Genomic DNA, 23,690 nt, shown 5'->3' with positions numbered 1-23,690 from the left:
AGGCGCGTAATGACCCAGGTCCCTTTCGATACCCCCATAAAGGAAAAGCGCATTTTATTCTCTCTCTCTCTCTCTCTCTCTCTCTCTCTCTCTCTCTCTCTCTCTCTCTCTCTGCAGGAAGATTTTTTTATTATTTCGTGATTTTTTACAAGCATGGAAAAAAATTTAATCCAACGTCCTAATAAAGTCAGGCCCGACAGAAGACAGAGGTGTACACCTGAAAGAATCGACTGAGCCGCCTACTCAAACATGGGTGATGGCGGCAAAGGGAAATGAAGTCACCGAAATCAACAATCAGACAAGAAATGTGGGAAGTGGTGGTCCGTAGCGACGTTGTGAGACAGCCTGAGAGGAACAGTGGCTGAAATAGTAGCTGCAGAAAAAGATAAGGACATTTTGATGCATGAACAACAAGGTTCTTGAAATATCTCAAGACCAGGTCGCACACTTGAAGAATTCCCAAGGATTCAACCTCTCAAAGGTCGATTGATTGATTCATGTAATTTAGACTGTCAAGCCATGCACGACATTTTCGGGCATTCGGTTCTTAAGACAGTGAAAAGGGGGAGTTGGAGTGACTGGACAGCAAGATAAAGGGATCCAGAAAATAAAGATGAAGTGTATGGATCTGAAGGTTTACCTGGCATAAAATCCCACATTTGCACTGAACAGTAATAGCTAGAGAGGTTGGACAGCACAAGTGAAGAATGGATGCAGGAACTGAACGGTCCCTACAAAAAAATGTGAAGTAACCTAAACACCCATACGATCCACAAAACTGAGATTATCCATCATATTATCCTACAACAAAATCCGGATCTTTCGTAGACAGTGACCCACAAGGGTTCTGACCCGGTGTGTATCCACCTTTGCGGCGTGTTTAGTATAAGCCCGTTGGAGATGACCATACAAACATAAACAAAAGACTGTAAATATCATAAAGACAATGACCCCCAAGAAATATTAGTCCTAGACAACGACCCCCGAACTTTGTTGGGTCACTATATAAGGAAAGATCCCAAAATCATATACATCATCATAATAAAATATATATATATATATATACATATATATATATACCATATATATATTTTTATATATATATATAAATATATATTATATACATAATATATATATATATTATATACATATATTATATATATATATATATATATATATATATATATATATATATATATATATATATACGTATATATATGTGTGTGTGTAAGAGTAGTTATTAACAAATAAAAAAAGGACAAACGACACCAAATACTTTACAAGCGCCCTTGTAGTGTACAACGCACAAGGAACGCGATAAATAGCTCGAAAAAGATCGCCGCCGCATGGCCTCACATCAGCTGCCTGAAATATCCACTTTTCTCTTTCATGCTCTCGAACATCACTTCCTGCTTCGATCATCAGTAATGATAACAATTCCTGTCGTCGAGTCCGTCGTGTTCTGGCGAAAATTACGCTTGATGAGCAAAATTCTCAGGCGACAAATGAAATAACACTTTTTAAGTATATCTGTTATCCTGTATCGTCTACATTACGAGCTGTAACGCAGTAAAAACAAATTGTAAGAATCGTAGATAAGTAAGTTAATGAAACTTAGTGTGGGTATATGAGGCCTCCATTTTATATATATATATATATATATATATATATATATATATATATATGCTATATGTGTGTGTGTGTGTGTGTGTGTGTGTGTGTGTGTGTGTGTGTGTGTGTGTGTGTGTGTGTGTAATTGTAAGCCATACAATGCCCTCTTACCTTTCTCGAATTCTTGGCGCTTTTGGGATATAACGTCACTAAGACTTAAGATCAAGTGCAATAAATATGAAGAAATTCTGATGCACGAGAAGGTCAGGTGGACAATGGTACCTCGTTCTGATTTGGGGACCCGAGGTTCGTTTCCCGCTACCGGGCATCAAATTTCTTCATATTTCTTACACTTGGATCTTAAGAGCTTTGTGACAAGCGTATCCAAAAGCGCTACGAATTCCGAAAGTTAAAGGGCATTGTGGCTATTACAATTACATATGCATCTGGTAAAACGTGACCAGTAGGTTCTACACACACACACACACACACACACACACACACACACACACATATATATATATATATATATATATATATATATATATATATATATATATATATATATATATATATATACTGTATATACACACACACAAATACGCCGTCGTTGTCACTGATCAGGCAATGTAACTTCATTTTTGAATAAATCAATCAAATCTGTCACACGGGCTATACTCAAGTTACTTAGTTTTCCAGAAAAAATTCCAAACAAATGCATCTCTCGTGCATCCTTAACAAACTTTATCGCAAATCACTCGAGAACCTTACATATAATAATAATAATAATAATAATAATAATAATAATAATAATAATAATAATAATATAAGGGAGAGAAACTTACATCATTAGAGGTGCCTTTTCACTTTACCTTTCACGTCCAACAATTAATCAACTCAAGCCAGAACAACTGCAGTGTACAAATGCACGGTTTTCACTTGGTCCATCCGGCCGGCTCCATTTATTTCTGTTACAGTTTAAAGTTTTTCAATAAATTGATTCTTATATGTCAAACTGCTTTAAATACATAGGTTTTTAGTTTTTTTTTTTTTTGAATGTCTAAACTTTCACATTTTTAAGTTCTTTGGGCAACTTATTGGTAGTCTGGGTGCCGCATATTCTAGGCTCATTTTCGCAATAACTTTGTTGTACCTGGGTTCCATTAACCTCAAGGCCTATTTATCCGTGATCACGAGAGAACTTATGCTTTCTTTAGGATGTCTTTTACGTACTTCGGTTTCAGATTCTTTATGGAAATGTCCGCTAAAACATATCTTATCATCGATGCTCGCTTGCATAGGTAGGCAATGAAGCTCAATAAGGATGAGCGTGACCCAATCTCGAGGGGATTAATTCATTATGAATTGGGCTGCTTTATAAATAAAACCCTTTAATTTCTCCAGCTGATAATTTGGTAGACCATCACAGAGACTGTTAAGGAAGTGTAAGTTTCGTGAATTCAGTGATGTATCATTAGGACTCTGAAGTTATTCACTGTCCTTATTGGCACCGTTGTATTGTTAATGCTTCCTTTGTTAACATTAAAAATTTAAGCATTCTTTTTTCCTAACAATATGCCCTCTGTTTAACGTTCATTTAGTTTCAATCTTTTTCTGTTTATTTAGCTTCTTAAGTACTTCAGTATCTCTTTATATTGGTAATAATATATTCACTGTTCTTCATTACCAAGTAAAACTGTATCATCTGCGAAAAACTTACACTTCAAGTTTTTTTCGTAGTTCATAATAATTCGATAATGAATGTACTATGCGGGTATAGGCCTATATGAATAAGATTTGGAAGTCAAATTGACTTTCCTTATGGTAGGCCTCTGAGCAAAGTTTTTAAGGAGGGTTTACAGTTCTAACAGTGAAGTAGACCATTCGAGTGCATCATCTTCAACAAGTATCAATCTTGGGTCGATCACCATAACCTCATTTAAGTGTAGTAGCAGTACTTAAGGGAGTCATTCGTCAACGAGCACATTACTGTTTCAGGGGAGTAATTTTTCTTCATAAGCAGGCTGGCTTTCTGAAAATTTATTGCTCCTTTCAAGATGTCCAATGGGCTGCTGGCGCACCAATGTATCACAGAGTTTCGCGAGAACTGGCAAGTTAGGAATTGGTCGATACGATTCGAAAGTTTGTTTATCTCCATAATTCTTGAAGGCTGGTTTTACACATGCCGTTTCCTCACTTGCGGGGGTAGCAATGCAGCTCTGTGCCCTTGATTATCAGTTTATAGTATTTGCAGCTTGTTTCTTTATCTGCCACGGGAAATGGGCAACATCACAAAACGTGTTTTTGACTAGTACTAGGTTTAGAAGTTTCCTCATATTCAATCATTATAAAGCCTTTGCACATCGAGTCCTGCTTTTTCTGTTAGGGGTACCATATTTTCCTCCTCTTTTTATCAAGCCAGTCATCTCATTCCTCACGTTGCTTAAAAACTGCTCTTGATTTGCGAATTTTCTTTTTTCTACGCTCGTTTTGGCCAGTCTTTCTTTTTTACTACCTTTTTTCTTGTAGTTTCTTGCCATCGATCAAACAGTATTGATTGTATATATACTGTTGGCGCTAAACAATTTAACGTAAAAATTACAAAGACAGTTTACGCATTCGCTTTCTATTCCATTACCTATTCTGCTCGTATTTTTTTCTCGGCAATACGTTATGCTTAGGATGTTTGAAAAACCGCTTATACAGTCCTCAGTAAATTAAAATGGGCCATATTCAAATTCAAAAGATAATTTATTTTACAAACAATTTTGTCTTGTCTACATTTATATAAAATGTAATCGATTTACAATATAAAAGACCACAATTGCCTTCTACTTCAAAATTTTCCACCAGCTCACTATTACTGTCACTTTCGACAACGTCAGATATGTGACCTGATCTTGGCGCATGATTGCTTATGTGGTTCATCGGACCATGATTAAAAAGTTTATTGTGACGTTTACTCTTTTTTCATAGTCATCATCCCATAAATTAGTCTCCAAATATATAAAACTTTGTCTTATTTCATTTTCAAATGTATCAAATAGTTTTATATTTCATTAGCATATACTCTCTTATTATTTGGTGGTTCACATAGTATTATTCTTACATTCTTTGCTTTTGTAAGGCATCTGTTATATAAATGTTCAAATGTCTAAAATGATGTTCATTCCTTATTTGGCTTTACAGTTTCATTTATTTTTACCTATTGTTCAAGTTATTGCTTCGCCAAGTTTCTGGCAGTAGTAACATACTGATCTGATTATTGTCTAACCTACAACTAGGCCTAATGTATGTCGTACAGATAAAAGAAGGAAGCAAATCCTCAAAATTAATACTATTATGCTTAAAAACATCTGCAAAAGACTAGGAAGTCTCTAAACTCTTTTAATTTTAATTTGATTTGCTACTCACTGTTATTTAATAAATACTGTCACACTATCCAATCTCCATACCATTTATGAAATTACCCTCAAGTTCCTAGTTGCACTAATAAATCAGAAACTCAAAAGTAACAAGAGTTTTATCAATTCCTCACAGCATTCACTTCTAGAAGGCAGCACCATCTGTCTTCCTCTGATCTTCCTGACACCAATAGCTTACCTCTGCTGAAAGAGCAGGTTTAGTACATCCACATGCGGCAATTTATTAACACTTAATCTTAGTATGCCTGTCTCAGTCTTTCCATATAAAGAGAAAAAAAAATACTATACATGATTCTTAGAATTGATTGTAAGTATAAGATTGCCAACATATTGTGGGGCAGAGCACATTATTGAAGAACGAAGACTGGTTCCTTGACATGAGCCTGTCTTCACCAAATAACAAAAACCAGAGAGTGAGTCACCAATGCTATTGTTAAATCAATGCCAACCCAAACAAGGTTCTTTATGTGCAATTTATCTAGAAGTAAGACCTAGACATCAAATAACATATCCTTTAAAATTCAAGCAAAAACAATATGTTAGTCAGAAACTTAAACAATTCATTTTATTTTTGTGTTCTCTGTTTTACTAAACAATGACATTCCATTAATATTTACTTTCTTTTCATGAATGTGTTCATCACTTTAATAACTTGCTCATATATGTCATAAACTGAACCATGACATTCTACATTAGTCATACTACCCCAGATCAGTATACCTATCTTCTAGCAAAGTCACCTTAGCTTTCATTCACCTTAACATATGTAACACTGTATATTGAAAACCAGTCTTTCAAGTTTGATTACTCTGTGCTACAAGATTTCTTCTGTTTGCCAAAAAATTCTTCCTAAATGCTAACTTTTGTTTAGGATATAATCCTGTCTAACAAATAATGAAAGTCGTAACCTTGTATCCAGAGATTAAAAGATGTAGCTTCCATTCAACAATCAGGATGCCAGACAAGTTTGTCACACAACACTGAATTATGAATCTAATTTTCGAAAATCTATTTTTCTAATGTACCACCACAGAAGGGGTGAAATGGCATTTTCTATTTCCACAACTACTTGACAATGCTGTTTATTTGCTGCAAAAAAACATAAAAAATACCTTCATTCCATCTATTTGCTTATAACTCACTAATTGGAAGAATTAGAATCATAGCAGCAATTACACAGTTAGTCATTAACCACTAACTCATAATAATGGTAAAAGTCCAGTTACCACTATTAAGAACAAAACCTACAGATTATCTATTAAAAGGTAAATTTGTGATTACACAACAAAGATATTGCATCATATAATACTGAATGTTTTATGAAATTAAATGCCCAGATCAGAAAAATACTACCATATTTTTACCTACATAATGTATTTTTCAACATAGCTCACATCACCATCAACTTTTATCTGGGTATTCCATGACTCTGTTTTCCTAACTTCATCGGAGTACAGTAAGACCCTACTTCTGAGAGAAGTGAAAAATGAAAAATTCACACTTACTGTGTATAAAGACTGAATAACAGTGTGGCTACACACAAATGTATGAACATGTAATTCCTGAAGGAAAATAAAATGTACAAAATCCAAGGAGAAATTATTCCCCCTAATAAGAGCCTCAATAAATCCTCTGCTGAGTTTCTCTAGAAGGGAAATGAAGTATAGTAACGTAGTAAAACCGGATCACATTGAGAGAAATGTCAGTTTTATTAAATGTTAAACATGTAAATGACTAATACCTACTAAATACTTTATTACTGTGCATTACAACTGGTCCAATCTATTTTTCAAGAACCTAAAAACTGTGATTCCAATTTATCCCTTGAGAAACTAAAATATATGCTAACTATGAAAACTCATCAAGCCTATCACACAACTAAGTATGGCTTGAAATGTGGAAATATCATCCAGTAATCTAGAGGAATTGTGATACAATAAAAAGAATTCAGAATTTACAAAATTAAAATTTCATTTTATATCCAAACACAGACCATTACTACTTTATCATAACTACTGGAACCCATACATTAGTTGCAACTTCAAACGCACACACATTATAACATGCGTCTACTGCTGTTGCCCTGGGACCATCATGTCAAGCTCCAATCCTAAAACATAAGGTAGGCTTAGCTAGCTTACAAACAAATCAATAATCATCAAGGAACATACGAAACCGATTTAGTCCTTGCAAGATTTATAATACCCTTGCATAATCCACTACTTTTGCTGAAACCAAGTAAATTTAAGTAAGGGCCTTGCAAGGCATAGCCTTCCTTCTTCCTTCACCATATCGACTCGCACACCGAAAGGGCTGGTTGGGGTCGAAAAGGTTTTAAACCAATAAAATAACAATTTTATCTTTAAGCTTACCGTTGTTGATGCTTCTACAGTTGTGGAAGGCCTCTTACTGCATGTCTGTAACAATACACAAAAGCAAATAGCCACTGCAAAGGATACAATTAGCTCGCCAAGGGACACACCCAAATATCGCCCACTGATGCTTGATTGGGTCGATGGCAGAGCTCAACTCAGCTGACCATTGTTTACATCTGCGCGGTCGCTTACTTTACCAAAATTTTATGCATGCACTGGAAAAAAATGATCCTCCAACGAATTCTGAAAACCCCTCTTATAATTAGCACATTTTCTTCCTTTTACCCAAGCTCCGCCTTCTGTAATTAAATTTTTAAGAAAAACATCAATAGCATACGTAATCATGACCATATGGACTGCCTGAACTCATCTGAGTTTTTATAGTTTTGCTGAGATGTAATAATATAATAATAATAATAATAATAATAATAATAATAATAATAATAATAATAATAATAATAATAATAATAACTTTGTAAGAAACAATAAATTTATCTTTGTATGAAAAACTGAAAACCCGCCCTATCTGGACCTGTTTAATCCTCTACTGTGTTAGTTTATGACAAACTGTTAATCAGTACTGTTGACAGAGTTCTGACGGTTAATTCATAGACCCTTTGAGGTTAAAGAGTAATCCTGATACATGTCATCCTGGTCAGCATCATACCAAATTTACTTTTCTTTCAAGAAAGATCTCAATCAAATTGGCATTTTGGGTGGCGATACAACTGATGCTTTCTTATCATAAAAAAAAAAAGTTTGTCGCTGATCTCACAAATTTAGTAGCTAATTATATTGTTCCGTAAATACCTTCTAAATAAGCTAAAACCATAACGTATAATGTTTGTTCCAAAGAATTGCATATCATTGTTTGTAACTTTTATAACTTAATTTCCATCCTTATCGTGCTCTCCAGGAAAGCTGAAAAGTTGATATTTAAACATACTAAATCTAGACAACCGCTTCTAGACAACTATTTTGCTTGTGATACTAACTTGTTACACTGACGACAAAATTGACAAAGAATATGTCTAGACTAGTTAATTTTTTAATTATGTGCTGTCTTTGACTTGGCTAGCCATAAGACATATACAGTTGTTGGCTACATATTCAATCATTACAGCCTATTTTCTGTTGCTGAGTAGTGGTTTTGGACCTCTGTTGCTTTTCGTCTTTACTGATGATAAAACTTAGAGCAGGATAGAATGCAGACAATGCAACTCTTCTTGCAACTATTATTTCCCCTCAGATGTGACGTAAAGCTGTTATTCGCATTTATTATGAACCTGTAATGAATCATTCAGTAATAAAGTCACTGAGTACGAAGCTGAACGTCAATAAAATGCAGACAATATCGATTAGTCGAACCTAGACCTTTCTCCGCGCCTTAATTCGTTTCGCATAGTCAAAGCTGTTCTTAATGATACTGCTTATCAGACTATACTTCATGTCAGCCTTGATTATGTGAAAAACGCCAGCTTTCTATAATATATATATATATATATATATATATATACTATATATATATATATATATATATATATATATATTTGTGTGTGTGTGTGTGTACCCTGTATGCTTCGGATACCCGTTCTGCCATTGTGGAAGAATTGGTTTTCAGTCTGGGTGTCCGTGGACTCCCAGGATTTATATCTTTTAAACGTAATTGCCCAAAGTAAAGATTTCCTTATTCCAACCTGTGGCAGTTATGACTTATAACATCGTCTGGTACCCTTCTATAAACTGCACGTCAACAAGAAGCTTCAACTGTCGCCTTTGATATCTGGTTCTCTAATATGTTCAGGGCCTCAACACGCCCATTCTGTCGAGGTGCCATGATGTTACACTGCCCGAAACCAAAACTCTCTCATGAGTCTCCACTTGGAAACTGGACCAGCCTTCCTGGAAGTGCCTGGATCCGGAAGTTCATCTGTTGTTTCTTCTTTACTCATTTATTTATTGATATTCTCCTCGTGAATTTTCCCTCTTTTCCTCTTTTTATAAATGGGCATTCTGTTCTGTTGCTAAATAGGTTTATTCCATATGAATAAATGTAAATTTTAGATAACAGTAGTGATAATAACATAACCATGGGATTATCAGTATTTTTCGTCGAACAGTTTTAGCAACCTTTATGTAAAGAATTAATTAAGAAGAACTGATGTAGACACCTACAGTATGTAAACGAATGCATCCTGATAATATATGTCACTTCACTCAACACCGACTAGCAGCGGTTTACATCAGATACTCCACAGAAGAATTTCAAATTCTTAAATGTACTGGCTGAGAGCACTCTCATTTCCAGTGCATTTATTATGTCTTCCATAAAAACGTCTCTTTCACCAAATCCGAAGCTGTTGAAATAGCACGTGGTTGTACTGACAAACTTTATTTAGAAAATGACACTATTTTACTGATAATCGACGAAAAGTATATGAAATATATGGCGACCTCTTGTTAATCTAACTTTGACTAAGTTGCTTTTCTTCTTGATTTTTAGGTCCTCCATATTGATCAGTAGGATGCACCGAATTTATGATCATATTGATTAGGTTACTGAAAAAAAAAAAAAAAGTGCAAAAGTAGTAATGATGTTACCCAGTTATTATGATGAGCTCACTGGAAAGATGCGGTGAAATATATTCGCTAATTAATCATAACGGAGTATCTTTGTGCTTGATAATATAATAAACAAACAGAACAAAAGAGATAAAGGGACTGAAATTACGCAAAATAAAGGAATATAGTACTTGTGGAAATATGTGGAACTGCTACGGATGAAAAAAAGGAATTGTATCATAACAGAAAAAAAGACAAGGCAATTGTCTTGAAATTCTCTAAAATTTCTTCTTTAGAACTTCGGTGAACTGAAGAGTCAGCCTCCAGCCTATATATGTGCGTACACATGTATTCACAAACACATGCACAACCAATACATTTATACAATTTCTCCCTTGGAAGGTTTGGGTCCTGAAGGAATGACCTCTTTTGTATGTTAATTATGATTTGGGATGCGGTTGTTAGCTCATTCACCTGTCCCGTCAAAACACTGACCTGCCCAAGAGTTGCATAGCCTCCTCGATCGCAAGAATATTAGTAAACAGTCAATGACTGGACAATGGAATGAAAAACTGAGTAAATGGAAGAGGGATATAAATAAAGAAAACAGGAGAGTCAAATACAAAATACATAAAAATATCTTGTATACATCGAAAATCTAGAAGCAAATCTTAACAAGTGATTTAGTAAAGGGGAAAGTTACGTGTGTCATGCATTATACTGTATACATAGAAAAAGCTCATGATTATGATACGATGCAATGATGTGTAGGGGATGTATATATAGTGTAGAAGGTCTCTTTCCAAGGTATGATGAATTTTATATCAAACGAAGTTTGTGGCCTAATGCAAAAAAGACATGATATATATATATATATATATATATATATATATATATATATATATATATATATATATATATATATATATATATATATATATATATATATATATATATATATATATAAAAATCGTATTCACTATACGAATAACTCATAAAAGGTATAATAGAATTCTGCATGAATAATTGTAGGTCACGTCTGAGTTTACTGAATTTGATATCAAACGATAATTGCGGCTTAATATAAGACATGCGTTATCATGTAAACAAAATTCATATATATATATGCATTTGTAGTTGAAATTTTGTAAGATTTAAAAAGCCATTTGTTTATGTGACAACTTATATACATTATATACAATATACACAAGCACACATATATATATATATATATATATATATATATATATATATATATATATATATATATATATATATATATATATATATATATATATATATATATATATATATCTGCTATATACTGTATTATAAAAATAGAACATATTAGAATATCATTTTAATATCCACTAGCCTAATTTCATTATAATAATTCCAAAATATTTGATCATTATTAATAAGTTCATACTAACGATATATTTACATAGGTAACGTATAAATTTCATTTTTCCTACTCTTTGCCAGGCACGATAACTTCCATCTGTGTGGGTAAGTATCACACACCATCATGTAGTAATAATGACAGTAAATAATGTTCTTCCAGTTTAAATAGAAAAGATTAGAATTATTTTTCACACATTAAAAATAAATTGTGTAAAAGAAAGTTAAAAATCTGAACTGGGCCACTGTATTATGCAACTAAACGAGATTAACATGCAAGTTGAGATTCATGGAGTTTGCAAATATATGCTAGGCCTTTCTTCACTGAGATCATTTGGCTCTGAAATAGACTTTTACTAAAATAAGCTAACTATATCCTAATTCTGATGTGCAATACTCCTGTAGTAAAGATGTTTTCACCCTACAGTAATTCATACTAGAATTGCACGATAGTCTCTATCGACGTCCCTTGGCTGTAAACATTGACAACGAGGTTTGTAATTTTATATCATAAAATTCATCTTGGTTTTGTTGCATAACGGTGCCAGTGCTGTACTTCAGATGTAGATATGCTGTAGATGTGTGATTTGCATGGCATTCATCCAATTTATGTTGTAACTTAGGCTATCCAGCCATCTGTAAGCGAGTACCCTATGCTAGGTTATCCTAGCGGCAGGCTAACCATCATCCAACAGTGGCTAAGAACTAACCAATCCATAATATCTCGTATGGAAGCTCGATTCCCTCTTCATCACGTGCTATCTCACCCCGGGTAGTAACGGGATCACGGTCAAACACCACCACCTAACTGTTTCTGATGATTAGCCTAGTGTTATTATGGGGGGTCCCTGGCGGGTTATGCCCACCCCCCCCCTGCCAGGTCAGGGCACAGCGCCCTAAGTGAGGTTAGGGTATTACTTTACTTTAGTTGTGCGGCTTGATTCTTGCCAGTTGCTGACCAGGACAGGTTACGGCCTTTTTTTTGGGGGTCCCGGGGAAGGCGAAGCCCCCTGGCCAAGTCAGGGCATGTTGCCCTAAGTTAGATTAGGTAGGTAAGGTCTGGTTAGGTCAGGACTTAGCATTATAGGAAAGGATATGTCTATATATGTATCAGGCTGTGCAACTAAAGTAAAGTTTTACTGAGGTTAGGAAGGTAAGGTCAGGAAACAACATGGTATCCCTAAGTCAGAGCTCCATGCAGATTATTACCTTGGAAATTGATTTTTCCTATACTTTTAGTGTTGCTGGTGAATGAGGTGGTGTTGCTAATTGTCGATCAGTTATTATTAACCTAATATCTACCCATGGTTGGGAACCCTTTGGGTATGCGGGTTTCTGGAAATGATGGGAGAAAGACTGGACCGCCATGCTGTTGTTAAGGAATGGTTCCACACCTTCAAAAGTCATTAGGGAGCCATACGTTTAAGAAGGGATTGGCTAAGGAAACCTATTATAAAAGAACGTATACTAATGTAACGTACCCTAACCTAACTTAACCTAGAAGGCCGTGATGCTTAGTGGGGGGGCGGAGCCCCCTGAATCCCCTGGTGAAAGAAACTCCACTTTTTACCAAAAGTTTCCCTATAACACTGCACATGCACAATAGCATTCCAGGGTGCTCAACGTAAAACTTCTGAGGTTAATTACAAGTTAATTACATTCAACCGACAAAAAATAACAGTAAATTCTTGATAAGCAACTAAAATACTATAGGAAAAATCAATTTCCAAAGTAATTCCTGATGCGAAGGGCTTGCTTAGTTCTACCAATGGCATTGTAGGAAAGGTTAGGTTTTTTGTCTGCTGAACTAGGGTTATGAAAAAAACAGTTTGTTTATTTATTTATTTTTTTTCAGGAAAATAAATTTTCGAGTTTTTCATTTTTTTTTCTGGCATCCAATTTCTCCATTTTTGAAAACCTTACTTATAGTTACTATAGACTTATGATGTTATTTAAGACTCACACCTTCCTTCTACATTAGAGGAATCATTGAAATAAGGATTTTTTTAGCTATCTATTTTAATGTGATTTTCTCTTCTTTTATTGCCGTATATATATTGAGGTAGGACAGTTTCCTTTGATATTAGGATGTGTAACAACAAAAAGAATACTCAAGCATATATGATTTTTTTTATCATCAGTAACCAAGAAAAATTCAAAAAGATCTTGTAGTTACAAGTTACAATGCAAAAACAAAATTTTATTTATATAAGTAACTTACCCAGTAATTACATCACTGTAGTTTTCTACTCGATGGCAGCTTGAGTTTTCAGAATTCGCAGCAATGCTCTTCTTCTTCCGTCCGAGATGGTGGCTAGGCCCTGCCCACCCTCGGGGAAGGAGAGGAACAACCCTTGAAAAATGGTTCAGTTTGTTTTCTGCTGTCCTAGAGATCACACAGTTGTAGGAATGCAGCTTCGTTTTTTGGAATTTGTCTTGTTAGCTTCCCTTTTCGGTGAAGTATTCTAATTGATTGCCTCTGGCACTAGTTTTTTGTTGTTTATCAACTGATTTTGACTTCTTCTGTACAATTTTGATAACTCTTTGTGATTTTTGTGTCGACCGGCTTTTTCTCTTAACGAGATTTGCTGATCGGCTTTTGCACAGTTCGGTAGTTGTTTATGAAGATCACTGTTAGGCTAATTGTTGTTTGGGAATGTATTTTCTCAGTGAGTATTAACTTTTGTAACTTTTTGTCTATTTTTTGATTGTGTCAGACTCTAGCTCATCCAGTTTTTGGCACTGCAGCAAAGGCTGCAATACCAGGTTAACAAAAGCTTCATATGATGCTCATACCATTTGTTCCTCTTGCAGAGATCAGTTTATTCAATCAATCTAACTTGTAACGAGTGTGTAGGTTGGGATGAGAAGACATGGAAAAACTTAGCTTCTCATCTTTCTAAACTAGAAAGAGATAGAAAGAAGAAACTGCTGCTAGAGCTGATAGTAAAGGTTTAGATAGTAGCTCAACTTCCAAACCAGTGAGTATGGATGTACTCTCTGTTTCCTCTCCTGTTTCTAATGTGTCTTTTGCTCTGAGCCCTCCCTTTCTTTCCTCATCTGGCTCCCTCGCTCCCGAACCGGATCGCTTTGCCAGTCTTGAGAGCAAGTACAGTGACACGACCTGGTGAATCAGTGCACTTTTTGATGGATAAATTTAGTGATAAAAGTGCCAGTGAATTGAATGTGGAGGCGGTGGCTACCAATCCCGCCGACTCTCCTTGGCAAAGGTCACTGCCAGACTTCCCTAAACTTGGGAGGTACACTGGAGACTCAAGGGAGGTTGGTGGGAGCTATACATGGGTAGTCGCCCCCTCATTCGAACCTGTTGCTTCCCAGGCTGTGACAGAAGGCCGTTGGAGGGATGTCTCAGATGTCCACCATCTCTCCTTGAGCCCAGGAACTCCTAGCCCTGATTCAAGGCACCAATGGCATTTCTCGAAGAAGTCTTGCCCCTTAAAGAGGCATTCTTCTGCTCAGGAACAATCTCCTGTCCCTTGCAAAAGACTGAAAGAACCCCCCTGAAGCCCCCAAGCTTCTTGCAGCTTCTGGGATAGCCCCGAGCGGCTTACTCCCGTTCAACTGTCACCTGACATCCAGTATTATCTGGCGCCCAGGTGCCATTCTTTGTTGTCAAAGCGTCCAATGACACCCAAGTGCCCTGTAGCGCCAGAGCATCATTTGGCTCCTGATCGTCTGTTATCCCACGGGCGCCCAAGTGCCCATCGGTCGGGCACCCAGCTCCTGCCAACTATGAAGACGCACACGGTGCCGATTCTTTATCATCAAGCTTCTTCTGTGACACAAGAGGAGTTAGACACTTCTCTGGAACCAATTCAGCGCCAGCTGAATATTATTTTGGACCTTTTGAAGAAACCTCTTCCATTGAAGACTTCCACGGACCCTGGATTCTCTATTGTGGGATTCAGATAGACTAGGATTTTTCAGGCTTTTCTGTCCCTCAAAAGGATAGAGCAGTGAATCATTTCCTTACTCTAAAGAATTGTTCAGCCAATGAGCGGGTGAGTCTACCGGGCATGTTGTCTTGAATAGAACAATTTGTCAGGCTGGGAATACAGCAATACATCTATGACCTCTACGATTCTTCCTGAGAAACTGGGACAGGAAGACTCAGCCAGACTCATTTATCTTTCTGATCTCAACAGAGATCCAAGAAGAACTATGGTGGTGGCAGTATGCGGGCAGATATGCAGAAGGGAAGTCTCTGCTTCCTCTGAACCCAGTCTTAAACTACTTCTCTGATGCATTGGACACAGGTTGGGAAGCCCATCTAGGTGACAGAGAGATGTCAGGAACTTGGTCTCGGGAGGAGAGCACTCTCTGTATCAACAACAAGGAGTTAAAAGTGATTCTTTTGGGTCTCAGATACTTTCAGGAAGAAGTCTGAGGCAAAGTGATAGTTCACTCAGACAATACCACAGCCTTAGCCTAAATCAGTCGTCAAGGGGGAACACACTCACATTCGCTTTTCAAATCACAAAGTCACTTCTCCTTTGGACGGACTGGATAGGAGCAAAGTCAGTCACCCAGTACATCCAAGGAAAACTCAATGTGTTGGCGGATGGGTTAAATCGACGTCACGAAATCCTTCCCACGGAGTGGACTCTAGACCTTCGAGTATGCGCAGATTTGTGTAAGCTTTTGGGTACACCATTCCTGGACCTCTTCGCCACGTCCAAGAATCACTGCCTTCCTCTGTTCTACTCCCCTTTTCGGACCCTCTAGAATGGGTGACAGATGCCCTTCTGCGGGACTGGTCCAATCTGGACTTGCACACATTTCCCCCATTCAGTCTAATCAGGGAAGTACAGTACTAAACAAGCTTCAATCTCACCTGAATGCCAGAATGACCCTCATAGCTCTGTTCTGGCCCCAGAAGGAGTGGTTTACAGATCTTGCCCTTCTGGTGGACTATCCGAGGCTCCTTCCCACCATTCCAGAGCTGCTCAGACAGCCTCATTTCAGGAGCTTTTATCAAAACCTGTCCACTCTGGCCCTGACAGGGTTTCGACAGTCGTCAAACTCCTAGGATTGAAAGGATTTTCAAAGCCTGCAGCTCAGTCTATTGCCAGCAGCAGATGACAGTCATCTAATAAAGTCCATCAAGCAAAGTGGTCCATCTTTAGACTTTAGTGCTTTGGTGCAGAAGACATAACATCTCGTCTTCTAAGACATCTATGATGCAGCTAGCAGACTTTCTCTTGCATTTAAGATCCTCCAGAGGCCTCTCTTCCTGTACCATCAGAGGTTATAGAGCTATGCTCAGCTCGGTTTTTTGCCACAGGGGTCTGGACCTTACCTGAAACCAGGACATCTCGGACCTCATTAACTCTTTTGACTCTTTGAAACCTAAAACAGAACCTATAGTTTCCTGGAGTCTTGACATAGTTCTTAAATGGATCTCAGGACAGCGTTTCAAACCCCTTCACTCAGCATCCCTCAGGGATTTAACTAGGAAGATGCTGTTTCTTTTGGCTCTGGCAACAGCTGAGAGGGTTAGCAAACTCCATGTCTTGGACAAAAGGGTGGGTTTCTCCGAGGGTGACGCTGTCTGCTCGCTAACTTTGGGTTTTCTTGCATAAAAACGAAATACCTTCAAAACCCTGGCCCCGCTACTGTACAGTAAAGAACTTGATGGAGATTTTTAGGCCCAGAGGAAGATGAAAGATCTCTTTGTCCTGTGAGAGCCCTTAGATATTATATCCACAGAACTGAGAAGATCAGAGGACAGGCTAGCAATCTGTGGTGTTCTGTAAAGAATCTTTCCAGATCTCTCTCTAAGAACGCTATCTTGTTCTTTTTAAGGGACCAAATCATGGAAGCTTATTCTCAAATTGGAGAAGAGTCTATCCCCTCCCCTGAAAGTGAAGGCTCATGAGGTAAGAGCAGTGGCCACCTCCTTAGCCTTCAAGCATAATCTGTACTTATCCTCCATCCTTTAAACTACATACTGGAGATGTAGGTCAGTTTTTGCAATGCATTATCTCTGAGACATTGAAACCATCTTCGACAATTGCAGCTCCTTAGGGCCCTTGTTTGTAGCAGGTATGGTAATGGGGGGAGAAGCCTAGGAGGCAACTTTTCCAACTGAATGTATTTCTGTCTGGAAGGTGTGGTATACCCAAGTTACCTACCAATTTTTTAATGGGGTGATGATATCATTTCCTTCTTTTTTAATTCGTCAATATAAGGTGACTAGGCATTATGATTGGATTTTTTCTTGGTTCCTGGTACTTCACCCTGGATTAGAGCAAGTTTTTAAGCTATGTACGGCTTTGGAAGTTCCTATTTAATACACAGCTTTGATTAATACTTTCGCAGCTAGCAGAATACTCTTTCGCTTGAAAGTCCCCATGCCAGTAGAGGTGTCCCTAGGCTATCCTGCCACACCACTACAGGTTGAGATGAGCTTCAACCAGAGACAGTACCTTCCTGCAGTAGCTCTCTCACCAGGCAAGGAACAATAAGCATTTATCGATGCGAACATCATGAATATATCTATAATGACTTAAATATTTTGGGTACAATATGTTCTTGAATCCCCACCTTACATCAATGTGGGATTCAGCAATGTAATTACTGGGTGAGTTACTTAAATAAAAGTAAAATTTTTATAATAAAATAGTGTTATTTATACTTACCCAGTAATTACGAGTGGAGCCCGCCCTCCTCCCCTCACATGGACATTTTTATTGCAGTCAACAAATTGGACCATCTTTAAAGGGTTGTTCCTCTCCTTCCCAGAGAGTGGGCGGGGCCTAGTCATCATCTTGGACGGAAGAAGAGTATTGCTGCGAATTTTGAAAATTCAAGCTGCCATTGAGTAGAAAACTACAGCGATGTAAGTACAGGGTAAGTATAAATAAAACTTTATTTTATTATAAAAATGTCATTTTTTTGCTGACTGCATAGGCTGTCTAGTGACTTGTATGCTTTCAGAATTTAATTGATATAATACATGAGAACTTAAGCTGCTACAAAGTTGCTTTCCATATTAGGTCCATAGCTTGCTTTTGTCCTCATCTGCTACTTAGATCTACTCGTAAAGCTTTGATTCTATGATTCCCTATAAATGTTAGTTTAGACGCCATGCATTATGTAACCAAAACACTTAGACACTGCCCTACTTACAAACAAGTTATGTCCCGGACGGCCGTTTGTATGTTGAATTGTTTGTAAGGTGGTTACTGTATTTAAGTATTATAAAATCAGTGAAATCAATACAGTAATGTATGTTTTTGTCCTAAAACACAATACACTGTATGTACAGAATAAGTGTACAAAACAAAATTTGAACTTATAGGTGGCAAAGGGGAGCACTCTGAATACAATTTTAATTTGCAATCCTGTTTGTTTGCATCGCTGAATGTTTGTAAGTAGGGTGGTGTCTATATATGTGAAATTAAAAGATTTTAAACTTACCAACAAATAGAATGGTATATACTCAAGCATAGTTTAGCAGAAGTAAGATAAATTCAAATGAAATAATTTGAGAAGGTAACAAGATTTACACATGGCAAAATCTGTGCGGCCCAAATTGTTATTAGGCCCAATTTGTCAGGAAATAATTGTTGTCTAGCTGCTTGATCTCTCAGACTGGCCAAGTCCTGAACCAATTTATCTGGACAAGCAAATCATTCTGGAAGTAAGGTTTGACATTTACCACAAAATGTTAATGCATTTAAACTGGATGACCCAACTTGAAGGATGAGAGTCATGTGATTTACTAGAATTTTTTGTTTCTTTACCAGGACAACAGTATTTGCTGTGAGAAATAGAGGTCCAATGTTTTTTTGATAAAACATGATTTCCAGGTTAATAACAAAGAATTCAAGTAAACTAACTTTTATTTAGATGACAAGTTTTGTCAGTAACGTTGCTGATATGTAATTTATTGGTATTCTCATACTTTAAACTTTTATTTAAAACTTTGACTTAAACTACCATCTCATTTCATATAGATGTTGAGTAAGATGTATTTCAAGGAAACTTTGGTATACAATGTTTAAATTTGCTAAGCCAAACTATTTTACTTTTCCAGCATTTACTGTAAGAAACAGTGGAGTAAAAATGGTAATAGTCATCGGTCTTGAAGGAAGTGCCAATAAAATTGGCATTGGTATAATAGAGGACGGCAAAGTTCTTGCAAATCCCAGAAAGACATATATTACACCACCTGGACAAGGGTTTATTCCTCATGATACAGCTAAGCATCACCAGGTATGATATTTTTCTTATTTCAGAACAAAATGGTTGGTGCTAATTTTTAGACTGGAGGCAACATGAAATACTGTATAATTACTATTTTAATAGTACTGTGCTGTTATTTTGTGTGTGCCCAAATGGAAAGCATTTTGTTTTTTGGGGGGGATAATCATTGTGTACATGTTACTTTTATTGACCATGGAGATAGCAGTGGGTTTGGAAAATTCATAAACTATTGAGTTAGATAGCTTTATCGTTGATGCAGGTAACTAAATGTAGATGCAATTGTGTTTTGATTATAAATTTATGAATGTTATTTATTAGATGCATTTTTGAAAAGCTCTTTAAAAAATATAGTTCTGGTTTTCAATAAGATATATTCCTAATGCTCCTATTAATTTTACTAGTTCAGATGTTTTTTAATTTAATGTGTCATTTGTTTATTTATGTAGTTACAATATTTGTTTATTTATTGTGTAATAGATGGTTAACGACTAGGTACTGAATTTTTTCATGCGGTGATTTCTTGTATACTGTATAATATTTTAATTATCCATGTAGGCATATATAATTCTTAATTTGCTTTAGAAAATTCTCTTTATGAAATGCATGTGAATGTCACAATGTTTCTTTCATGTTGGTATGTACTGAGTCATGTACTGTAAAGGCTGTCCTTAACTTAATAGTCATTCAACAAAGTTAGAAGCCCCCAACATATACTGTATGTCTATTCATAGTTAGGACCTCTGAAGTTCTAAAGAATCAAATGACAACATTTAAGAAATCAACTTTACAGTACTGTACAAGTTAATATAGAAATAAAAAATGCATAAAATATTACTGAATGTGCTAAATACTTCAATAAACATGTAAGAAATCAGTTTTTGAATTAGCACACAAGAAAACTCCTAATACTGTAACAGCATGAGCATGCTGTATTCAGTACTGTATGTATAGTTTCTTGTCATTCATTCCAACTTTTATCGGTTGGTTAGGACCATAACTATTAAGTTGGGATAATTTGCAGTTTACCCTTTTATTTTCATGTGCAAAGTGTTTTTGTGCTTAGCTGAGAGCCATTAAAGTAACTATTTAAGAAACATTTGCTTTTCAATTGAATCAATGTTAAGAACTGATGAAATTTTTATCTTTTTTTTTTTTTAGGCTCAAGTATTAGATGTTCTGCACCAAGCCCTTTCAGAAGCTAATATCAAACCTCAGGATATTGATGTCATAGCCTATACAAAAGGTCCTGGGATGGCAGCACCCCTAATCAGTGTAGCAGTTGTTGCTAGAACAATAGCACAGTTATGGGATAAGCCTGTTGTTGCTGTAAATCACTGTATAGGACATATCGAAATGGGCCGTCTTATCACTGGGGCAGATAATCCCACAGTTCTTTATGTAAGCGGTGGAAATACACAGATTATTGCATATCTAGAGAAAAGATATAGAATTTTTGGGGAGACCATTGACATGGCAGTAGGGAATTGTTTAGACAGATTTGCTCGGATTTTGAAGTTATCAAATGACCCAAGCCCAGGCTACAACATTGAACAAATGGCGAAGAAAGGTAAGAAGTATTTACCTTTGCCATATGGTGTTAAAGGCATGGATGTCTCATTTTCAGGCATGCTCACATATCTTGAAGAACGTACAGAGAAGCTCCTGAAAACTGGACAATATACAAAAGCTGATCTTTGCTTTTCTCTGCAAGAGACTGTGTTTGCAATGTTGGTAGAAACCACAGAACGAGCAATGGCACATTGTGGATCCCAGGAAGTCTTGATTTGTGGTGGGGTTGGTTGTAATCTCAGACTTCAAGAGATGATGGGTAAAATGTGTGAGGAAAGAGATGGTAAACTGTATGCAACCGACGAAAGCTTCTGTATAGATAATGGGGCTATGATTGCTCAGGCTGGATATTTAATGTTTAAATCAGGCATAAGAACTCCATTGGCTGACACATGGGTCACTCAGAGATACAGGACAGATGACGTCCCAGTTACTTGGCGTGACTGATGACTGATGTTTATGGAACCACAGGCTTTGACAAGTTACATTTGAAACATGTTTGTGATTTCTAATGTATTTAAGTTGTGATAAGACCTTAATTGTTGTTAAAGTTTTTAATGAAAATAGAAAGACAGTTAGAACTGTAGTTTTTATATATCCTCAAAATGTTTTTGGTTTAATTTTTAAGTTTAACCATGACTGATGGAAACAGAGGAAGAGATAGCCGAGCTTCTTAGAAGCTGGTAGATTAAAGTAGTTTAAAGTAGTCTAGGAAAAAAATGGTAAATTTATGAAATTTGTGTATGATTTATGTTAGTTAATTTATCATAGGTATGATTTGCCTAGGCCCGTACTGTTTATGTTTCAGATTGTTTCGTTGATAATATAGCCAATGGACCTGACAGTTGTTGATAGCATATTTGTAAAAGTTAAAGATTGACACACTTAAATATTGATACATATCTATATTATATAAATATATATATATATATATATATATATATATATATATATATATATATATATATATATATCCTGTCAGTGACTGAATTCATTCCTAAATTTCCCCAATTTTCTATTGCTCTTGTATCCATTTAAAAAAAAATTATAATGATATTGTACTGCTTTGATTTAATTAAGTCAGCTTTGCTGGTAAGAAATATACTTTGGGCGAAATGAATAAAATGAATGTCTGCACATAAAAATGATTGAAAATATGTGGGAAGGGCTTTGACAGATGATGAAGGGATTGAGGAACTGGGCGAAATGAATAAAATGAATGTCTGCACATAAAAATGATTGAAAATATCTGGGAAGGGCTTTGACAGATGATGAGGGGATTGAGGAACTGATTCTTGCCATTACCTTTTAGGTTATGGTAAATGATCTTTTTCACTATTTTAGGGTCATTCCCTTTATTCTTCCTCCATTCATATTCTCTGTCTTCCAACTTACATTCCATCCTCTCTTAACAAATGTTTCACAGTGCAACTGACAGGTTTTCCTCCTGTTACACTTTTCAAACTTTTTTACTGTCAATTTCCGTTTCAGCGCTGAATGACCTCATAGGTTCCAGCGCTTGGTCTAAATTCTACATTCTATTCTATTCTATTCTGTAATTTTGTACATACCTTTCCAGTTTTTTCTCCTTTGCCCAAAGTGTCCCGTATCAATTTCCAGTACTTAAGTTGGAACTTGACTTTACTTCAGCTTTATCAAATGCAATTCATTCAATCAATGATCCACTTTCCATCGTTTCTATAAAAGAGGTTCATAATGACTTTTCTATACGTAAAATTTGTGAAATTATTCCTATAAGGAAAAGGAATAGGTCACTTGTTAGAGGAAGCTTTATATCACCCGCTAGGCTTCAGTTTCCCACCTTGTTTACGGGGGTTGTGAATTATTATTGTTATCATTTATAGCAAACACCTATGAAATATTCTGAAGAGTCATGATCTCCAAGTTAGCTTCCACAGAATAGAGCAGTTTATAGCCATGTTCATTAAAGTAGGTGACTTTCTGCTGAAAGGGTGGAAAGTCACCTAATTGTCCTGTTGGATTTAGTCTTTCGCTAAAATATGGATAAAGACTGCACCAACCAGTTAGTCTCGGAACATTATGTACGGCTGTAATGAAATTCCTTCTCTGAACATTTCTAAATGCTAGGTCTACAGACAGGTAAATGGTACTGCGCTGTGATCGGCAATTCACTGGACGTGCGCTACCATGTATTTATTTATATTGAGACAGTCTAAACAAAAGCTTTCAAAAATGGCCTCTCTCTAAATAGGAGTGAATGCCCCAACACGGTTCAACTGCACATTATTACTGCATAAACTAGAGAAGCCTTCAACCAGTGCTGCACCTACAAGGAACCTACTTAAGGTAGCTCACTCTAGTGATTTCTGATTATAGATAAAAAAAAATGACATGAAAAGTGTGAGAATGGAGCGCCAACAACAGCATTGACTGGGATGGCACGAAATAATGAGTTAAATTTATGAATTGTGTCCATTAACTGCTAGGTTGAAGAAAAAAATCATAAAATATATCCGACGATGTTATCTTAGAT

The 23,690-nt window shown here is 36.3% G+C and overlaps 1 protein-coding gene across 5 annotated transcripts; it reads left to right on the top strand.

Moving 5' to 3' along the window:
* The first annotated feature begins 11,462 nt into the window (after positions 1–11,462).
* Tcs3 (Probable tRNA N6-adenosine threonylcarbamoyltransferase Tcs3) lies at positions 11,463–21,756 on the top strand. 5 transcript variants are annotated; one of them, XM_067083000.1, is made up of 4 exons: positions 11,836–11,867; positions 18,140–18,247; positions 19,437–19,615; positions 20,765–21,756. In XM_067083000.1, exons 3-4 carry the CDS (start codon positions 19,466–19,468, stop codon positions 21,620–21,622), a joined length of 1,008 nt encoding a protein of 335 aa, XP_066939101.1. In that variant the 5' UTR covers positions 11,836–11,867; positions 18,140–18,247; positions 19,437–19,465; the 3' UTR covers positions 21,623–21,756. The 5 variants fall into 5 exon arrangements, with proteins under 5 accessions (XP_066939134.1, XP_066939091.1, XP_066939101.1 ...); XM_067083022.1 differs by having other exon boundaries at positions 11,851–11,867; positions 18,094–18,236; XM_067083011.1 differs by having other exon boundaries at positions 11,851–11,867; positions 18,094–18,247.
* The last annotated feature ends 1,934 nt before the right edge of the window (positions 21,757–23,690 follow it).

The sequence above is a fragment of the Macrobrachium rosenbergii genome, chromosome 3, assembly GCF_040412425.1.
Source record: "Macrobrachium rosenbergii isolate ZJJX-2024 chromosome 3, ASM4041242v1, whole genome shotgun sequence".
In the NCBI taxonomy this organism is placed as follows: domain Eukaryota; kingdom Metazoa; phylum Arthropoda; class Malacostraca; order Decapoda; family Palaemonidae; genus Macrobrachium; species Macrobrachium rosenbergii.
The sequence above is the reverse complement of the archived record's forward strand: the minus strand, read 5'-3'. Positions and strand labels throughout refer to the sequence as shown.

Coding starts and splice junctions, on each gene's coding strand:
- Tcs3 (XM_067083033.1), top strand. CDS start 19,466: ATGGTAATAGTCATCGGTCTTGAAGGAAGTGCCAATAAAATTGGCATT. Junction 19,616..20,764: donor ATACAGCTAAGCATCACCAG/GTATGATATTTT, acceptor TTTTTTTTTTAG/GCTCAAGTATTAGATGTTCT.